This window comes from Rhinoderma darwinii, chromosome 5 (assembly GCF_050947455.1).
Source record: "Rhinoderma darwinii isolate aRhiDar2 chromosome 5, aRhiDar2.hap1, whole genome shotgun sequence".
Classification (NCBI taxonomy): Eukaryota; Metazoa; Chordata; class Amphibia; order Anura; family Rhinodermatidae; genus Rhinoderma; species Rhinoderma darwinii.
Genome location: NC_134691.1, coordinates 163655358 through 163663915, shown reverse-complemented (window position 1 = coordinate 163663915; position 8558 = coordinate 163655358). Strand labels below are relative to the sequence as shown.

Below are 8558 nucleotides of genomic sequence, written 5' to 3'. Positions count from 1 at the left end.
TGCATGCGTGACCAGCGCTCCTTTCATTTTTATTGAACTGCGCAGACGCCAGAAGTCCGAGGTTAGTCATGGAGAACTTCGGGGGACTTTCGGTCCCCCGTTCTCCTTATCAATGCCAGCGATCGCACATGTATCCCCTATCCTGTGGATAGGGGATGCATGTTTTTTGTAGGACAAACTATAGGCCGTTTTTGTTTTTTTGGGGGGGGCTTATATGGTGTTATCTACAGAGGGGGTCTGTATGGCGTTCTCTACAGAGGGGGCTGTATGGTGTTATCTACAGGGGGTCTGTATGGCGTTATCTACAGGGGGCTGTGTATGGTGCTATCTATAGTGGGGCGCTGTGTGGTGGAATCTATAGGGAGGCACTATCTACAGTGGGGGGGGGGGTTGTGTGATACCCAGCAGAGGGGGGGCCCCCAGTCAAAAGTTTGCTATGGGGCCCAGTCTTTCCTAGTTACGCCCCTGCCTGTGACGGGTGCCATACAGTGGCATCCGTCACCCATAGGCTCTCATCTTAAAAAATGTATACCATTTTACTGTTGTATTCCTTTTGAAAACCACTCCTGGCTTTGACTAAAAAGCTACATGTGTAACACGTGCAGATACCACATGAGTGAGACATGTTGGATCTTTGTTCTGGGCAGTAATGGCTACGTCAGATAAGAAGTGACTTGTTCATATTTGGTATCATATTCAGAAAAATTAGAGGATTATTTTATGAGGCAAATTTCTTGGTTATACAAACTATATTACAGTACAAAGTGAAAGATTCAAGAACAATTATATATTCCCCCCAATATAATACTGACAAACTTAATAGTGATTGCATTTTATTCCTGAAAGAACAATGTCCCACATGTATCAAGCTCTGAGTGGCACTTTTGTTGAAAACAATGGAATATACTTTGTGTACACCGCATGTGTCACTTTGTGATATATTTATGAAATACAATTTTTTTTAAAAGTTCCATCTGAATGCCACCAAATGGCGTGCGACTCCAAAAAAACAAAATACCACCAAGGAAACAAAATAATCCGACATATGGATAAAATATGTCCTGCAAAAAAAAAGAAAACATTTTGGTAGACTGAAAAAAAAATATTCACCTTCAAATTCGATATTAAGTAAAAAAAAAAAAATGCGCCATCTTGATAAATCTGTCGCATATGCCTGAAACCACTTTTTGCAGTCATTTGTTTGTATTAAGCGGGAAACCCCTTTCACTGTGTCTGGCCTGTATAGCGGTAAATTCCAGTGTCATTATAGACTACTATAGGCTAATTCCGACAGACCAAAGGAATCTCATGATGTCGCCGGTCACTATGGCAGTACATGACGCACCGTATCACCCCGCAAAGGAAAAAGCGCTGAAGGAAGACTTGTGAGGAGATGGGAGGCGGAGCGACAGGGGGGATCCCGCGGGCAGCCAATCACTGCGCAGGATGCAGTACGTCACGACTCCGGCTTTGGAACCCGGGGAAAGAGAACGAGCGTTCTGGAAGTCGGTTCTGGATCCTCCCCTCACACGCCCAGTGACCGCTTCTGTGATAGAGTGGCCGGTAAGGTGGCCATGGAACCGGCCTTGTGTCAGCTCCAGTGCTGATAATGCTCAAGATGAAGCTGCCCCAGAGCAAGCATAGAGCATCGGATGAGGACGACGAGGGAGAGCGGGTCGGGATGTGTTCTCGTCCCTGTAATGTCCGGGACTGCCCAGCGAAAAATGGTGTACCCGGGTCTCTTCAGCGTGAGGCGGTCTATGAGTGGTTTGTACGGACGCTGGGCCCGGCGCAGAGACTGGAGTTTGCCTGCGGATTACTCGACTTGTGTAACCCACTGGAGCTGCGCTTTCTGGGCTCCTGCCTGGAGGACCTGGCCCGCAAGGACTGCCACTATCTGCGGGACTATGAGAGCAGAGCCAATAGCTTGGCCGGGGAGTTACTGGGAGACCTCGGGGATCCCATCACTCGCTCCCGGCTCATAGTCTACCTGGCGCTGCTCGGCTCCGAGAACCGGGACGTAGCTGGTCGTCTCTACCGCCTGCTGCTGCCGTCCATGGAGACTGAGCGGCTGCTGGAGGGGTGGGAACAGGACGCGGAGGACCAGGATCCCGGGGAGGAACTGCTGCTTCTCTTCACCATGGGCTCCCTGCACCCGTCTTTCTCCTTCCATCAGCGGGTCACCATGCGGGAGCGCCTGGAGCAGCTGCGGGAGGCCTTGTGCAGAAAGAGCCACACTGAGGTAAGCCGGGACTGAGCCACAAGTCCCCGTATTCCTGCCCACTGACGGGACCAGCAGCCGTCACGTCTCCTGTCATAGCCCACATGTGCAGAAAACCGGTTATCCCTATCATGGCTGGCTGCCTGCTTTCACTTCGTGCCACCTGTAACCTTGACACTGGGCTGCGAAAATGGCTGATGGCGCCAATAAGTGATCAAGAGTGAAACTAAATGAATGGTACCCACATTAGTGATGTTGGGGAGCAAGTGGCGCCCATCACACTGATCTGAAATCTACAGATTATCTCAGTCGTTTTGTAAAGGACAGATTAGGGACACTAATTCCAACAGTAACAACATTTTATAGGTTAGGGACTCCAAAAATGTGTTGAGGGTGCAAGCACTACAAATTAAATGGATGATGCCACTACTGAAGGTTTTGTGGCATATACAGTGGGCAGTTATCACTATAGGCGCTCAGAATTAAAAAGATAACTGCTATGTGTAAACTGGCCTTTACCATTGTGACCTCATGGTAATTAAATGTCTTATGGAATGATTTCTTGTCTATCACAACCGGTGAAGATCCATGCTTTACCATGCCAGCCGTTCTTCAGAGATGGTCATTGATTGGCACAGCATCGTTCAGTGTGATTTCTGGCCTTCCCGTGTATAGTTCTATTTCTCCAGCTGTTAAAGGCTGGATCATGGCATATCCATGTTCAGCTCATTCTAATTAAAACGTATGGTTTGGTTACCTTTGAACACCATGTCAAAATTGATAATTAAAGTTGGATGTCTCACCAAGATATCCCCTCTAGGAATCACTCTGTGTAGCTGGTCCCTTGGTGATAGTTGGTGATCAGGGGGTTCAGAAAGAGTTTTTTTTCCCAGAATCATAACTTATCACCTATCCACAGAATTGGTGATCGCTGGATCCTTCTCACTACACCCATTGTAGTGAGGATGAGCTTGAATAGAGCGGCGGTCGAAAAAAGCAGAGAACTCTACTCCGCTTTTTCCGTCATTCTCACAGTGAATGGAGCGGCAGGCGCATGCTTGACCGCTGCTCCATTTAAGCTCCTGCAGTGAGAAGGATCTGGTGGTTCGGGGGAACATCATTCTCACGGTCCGTCATTAGTGGGGCCTCCAGCAAAAAGAAAATTCTCACCAATTCGGTCGAGCAGTGAGGAGGATGGGTGGGGGTACCATTGATTGGAAAATGATCTATCCTGTTGATAGCTAGCGATGTGTGATTTTGGGAAAACACCTTTTACTTTATAAAATGGGTTGTCATAGTGAGTCAACTTCTATCTATATTTAAAGGTTGAGTAACTTTAGTACGATATCATACAATGTATCTACAACTTCTGAGTTACAGTCTGTATTATATTCCAGAGCTGTAATCTTCTTTTCTTGCTCCATGACTGCACAAAAATGCAGGAAGTCAGTCGACTTTCCGCAGCAATAATTGACATGCTGTGGAACTAAAATTACGCACCGCAGGTGAATTCTGGACTGAATTTTTCTGCAGCGTGTGGATGACCTTTGTTAAATCACACCCACTTTGCTGCTACTGTATTCCACTTCGTATCTTCCGTCTTTAATTCCGGATGGAAAATATGCTGCAAATCCGTTGTGTGGACAAGCCCTTAAGCCCATGTACGTTCCGTGATTACGGGCACAGCCGGCCGCAGACAGTCACCTGCATTTGTGGGCCATGGACCCATTATAAAGTATGGGCGCACGGTCCGAAAAATCCCAAAATAGGACATGTTCTATCTTTTACGAATGCTTTCTACGGCTAAATATATACGGGAAGGTGTTCGTGGCCAATAAAAATTAATGGGTCCGTACTTTAATCCCGAATTATGATCCATAATTGCGGATCAAAATTACAGCCGTATGCATGAGGCCTTCGGGGTGTGTCGGACATCAAGCTTGTCGGTTTACAATGAAAACCAGCAATACTATGCAGTGTTCAAGGGTGGACATACTGTTTAGATCTCAGTTTATCAAGACAGACTGAAGATAGTTAAAGGGGTTTTCAACCTTCTGATAACTGATGACCTACCCACCGGATAGGTCATTAGTATATCATTGGTGCGGGTCCAGCACCTAGACCCTGCACCGATCAGCCTCTCCGGTGGCCTGCTGGCACCGGTTGTTATGGCACATTATGCTATGTACGGAGCCAGAAGCAGTTGGCTCCATACATAGCATAGCGGCCGCGCTGCAGAACTGCAGGTCTGCTCCTATTTGCTTGAATAGGATCAGAGCTGCAGTACTGCAGCTCAGCTGCTATTCCATGGCAGGATCCAACTGCTTCCGCCATGTACGTCCGGTGCACGGAGGCATCGGACTAGCTGATGTGAGCGAGGTCTGAGTGTCAGATCATGTACTGATGACCTGATTCACACGAGCATTGCGTATTTCAGACATGAAAAACCGGCGCCATTCATGTGCGAGGTGCATCCATGCGCTGCGGGACGCGTTATGACGCATCCCCCATAGACTAGAGTCTATGGAGGGATGCGTGAAAAAATGGACTTGTCGTCTTTTTTCTCACGGTCCGTTGAAACAACGGCTGTGTGAACGGTCCCATGGAATTACATAGGTCAGTGTGACGGCCGTTGTTTTAACGGATGTATAACACGTTCATGTGAATAAGGCCTTAGGGTGCAGTCACGTGTGGCAAATTTTGTTGCAGAAATTTCTGACTAAAAATCTTTTTTTTTACTTATCTTAATGGGGTGCTTTCTGCAGGAGACACATGGGTTTCTGTAAGTTCCATTCAAAGAATTAGATCTGATTTTCAGTTGCAGGAAATTCGGCAACAAAATGTGCTGTGTGAATCCACCCTAAGGCCTAATTCACACGAGCGTGTTCGGTCAGTGATATATGGTCCGTATGTCGGCAGGATTTCCCGGACCGAACACACTGCAGGGAGCCGGGCTCCTAGCATCATAGTTATCTATGACGCTAGGTGTCACTGCCTCGCTGCGGGAAAACTCCCTTACTGTAATCATGTTTTCAGTACGGGACAGTAGTTCCCCGGAGATTCAGTGACACCTAGCGTTATAGCATAACATGATGCTAGGAGCCCGGCTCCCTGCAGTGTGTTCGGTCCGGGAAATACTGCTGACATACGAACCGTATATCACGGACCAAACACGCTTGTGTGAATTAGGCCTTAAAGAGGCTCTGTCACCAGATTATAATTGCCCTATCTCCTACATAATCTGATCGGCGCTGTAATGTAGATAACGGTGGTTTTTATTTTGAAAAACAATCATTTTTAAGTTATGAACAATTTTAGATTTATGCTAATTAGTTTTTTAATGACCAACTGGGCATTGTACAGAGGAGTGTATGACGCTGACCAATCAGTGACCAATCAGCGTCATACACTTCTTATTGTTCCAGCCCATTGTTAGTGTGTGCAGTGAAAGAAGATGGGCTGGAACAATGAGAAGTGTATGACACTGATTGGTCAGCGTCATACACTCCTCTGTACAACACCCAGTTGGTAAAAAGTAAAAACACGCCCAGTTGGTCATAAGAAACTCATTAGCATAAATCTAAAATTGCTCATAACTTGCTCAAAAATGATCGTTTTTCAAAATAAAAACCACTGCTGTTATCTACATTACAGCGCCAATCACATTATGTAGGAGATAGGGCACTTATAATCTGGTGACAGAGCCTCTTTAAATGAATAGAGGTGTTCTGTGAGTATCAATCTATTCCCTGTTTAGGTACAGACATAACGTATCCCAGGTCCACCTCATTTACTACAAGGCTGCAATATGTGGCACAGCAGTACCCATCTAGCTATCAGGGATGTGGGTTTTATGGCAAAATAAAGCCCTGCAATTTATTAAAATAAGATTTCTTCTCATGCTACTTAGTGGCTGAAACGGAAAGATATTTTTTAATTTCACATGTAGGGATTATAGTCATGTTCCTATTATCCCTATGATGCTACGTACTACAGCTCCCAACATTCACGGATAGCCACAGGCTTTATTATTCCAGCCAAAGGCTATTAGAGCATAGTGGGAATTATAGTTTCACAACAGCTGGAGTGCTGAAGGTTGCTGACCCCTGTTGTACAGGTAACAATTGTGCAAAATGACCAGTGAAAAACATTTTCTTGCGTTTTGTCAAACAGAAACTGCCAGATATAATGATTTGTACTTTTTAAATAGTTCTAGGTGATGATACATCATTTTACAGTTAAGTAGAACTGAATATACTGCTAATCAGTATATGATTACGATATTATGAAATTGCCTTTTTATTTATGGGCTGCATAGTTTGCAAAATATAGTTTTGATTTTTATATATATATATATATATATATATATATCAGGAATAAAGAGCAAGTAACGGCACCAGGACTTCAATGTTGGGGAGATGTTGGTTTATACATCAACCGCTGCACCATGACGGGCAATTAAGTCAAAGTGCGCAAAGGAGTTAATGCGCAGCGGATGGTTCAAAGTGAAAATTGCAATTTTCCACTGATACGCCATTTTAGTGCATATGTTGTGCCCAGTTTGTGCCACAGAAGACAAATACCTCATAAAACGTTAAGCGGGTTCTCAGGTATGGCGACGCCATATGTGTGGGTGCAAACTGCTGCTTGGGCACGCTGCAGACCTCCGAAGGGAGGGAGCGCCATTTTGCTTTTGGAGAGCAGATTTTGCTTGGTAGGTTTCTGTTTTGGGTTTCGCTGGTATTTCAGTTTATAATGTGGGGAGCATGTGTAATCTGTGCGGAGAACATCAGGGCATAATAAGAGGGTATAATAATGGGGTAAATAAATAATTCATAGATGTGTGGCCGGTGTCGCACTGATAAATGATGCAGAATCTTATCCACTTTTGGACACTCTGCACATTTTGCATCGCCATATTCTGAAAGCCAGAACTTTTTTATTTTTTCACCACCGGAGCTGTGTGAGGGCTTATTTGTTGCGGGACAATCTGTAGTTTTCATTGGCACCATGTTGGGGTACATGCGATTTTATTTTTTTTTTATCACTTTTTATTACATTTTTTTGCAATCCTGAGCAAAAAACAGGAATTCTGACACCGTTTTTTTAGGTTTTCTTTTTGCGGCGCTCACCGTACGCTATAAATGACATTTTTACTTTATTCTGCGAGTTGGTACGGTTACGGCGATACCATATGTATATAGGTTTGTTTTTTTTTGTTTTTTTTGTTTGTTTTTTTTTAGCGTTTGCACAATTAAATGACTTATTTATAAAAAAAAAAAATTCTGTGTCACCATATTCTGAGAGCCATAATTTTTTAGTTAAAAAAGCTGTGTAAGGGCTTGTTTTTTGCGGGACGGATAGAAGTTTTTATTGGTACTATTTTCGGGTACATGCGACTTTTTGATCACTTTTTATTCTTTATTTAGGGAGCGGTGGTGACCAAAAAAATTGTGATTCTGTCGTAGTTTTTTATTGATTTTTTTTTTTTTTTTTTTTTTTGGGGTGTTCATCGTGCGGGAAAAATAACATTATAGTTGGGGTCGTTACGAACGCGGTGATACTAAATATGTGTACTTTTTTTAACGTGTTCATTTTTTTTTTCTATAATAAAAGTCTTATTATAGGAAAAAAAGCATTTTGTGTTTATAGAACTTATAACTTTTATTTTTACACTTTTTTTTAAAAACATTTTTAGTACTTTTTTTTACTTGTCCCACTAGGGGACACTTAGACTTGCAGCTTTGATCGCTGCTAGAGTACATTACACACGTGACAGGAAGCAGAGGAGGAACGGCCGGAGGCTGTTCCTCCGAGGCTTCCGTACATGGCAACCCGGAGGTCATTATCTGACCTCCGATTGCCGTGACAAGCATCGGTAGCCCCCACGATCACTTCGTGGGGGCTGCCGATGTGCTTCAAACCACTTAAATGCGGCGACGGCAATCCGTCGCCGCACTTAAGGGGTTAACTGCCGAAAGCAGCGGTGATGGTCCGCTGTCCGGCGAGACTGATGTCTCAGCTGTGTTTACACAGAGTGACAGTTTGAAATGCGGACGAAAATGAACGTCATGGTGCGGAAACTAGCAGCCGACCATGACGTTCATTTTCGTCCTTGGTCGTGAAAGGGTTAAAGACCCCTTCGTAGCGTCCCATACCACAGCCATACTCGCTGAGCCCCTATTGATATAAAAATATTCAGCAATATAAATGTTCTTCAATAATGGAAGCTAGAATGCATTGAATCTCCACACCCACATTCCAGCTGCCGCTTCCCGAGAAAAATAAACCCTCAATAACATGGAAGAATCATCAGAAAGTGTTCTCGTTAAATAGT

General features: G+C 44.4%; 1 protein-coding gene across 4 annotated transcripts in view; it reads left to right on the top strand.

Moving 5' to 3' along the window:
• Positions 1-1427: 1427 nt before the first annotated feature.
• The window catches only part of ZCCHC2 (zinc finger CCHC-type containing 2), a 68691-nt gene continuing 61560 nt past the window's right edge, over positions 1428-8558 (top strand). For 3 of the 4 annotated variants that reach the window (XM_075826718.1, XM_075826719.1, XM_075826717.1), the window contains exon 1: positions 1478-2242. In XM_075826718.1, the coding sequence (XP_075682833.1) occupies positions 1610-2242 (633 nt within the window). In that variant the 5' untranslated portion in view covers positions 1478-1609. Of the gene's footprint in view, positions 2243-8558 lie in introns of all 4 variants that reach the window. The other variant, XM_075826721.1, reaches the window with a different exon arrangement.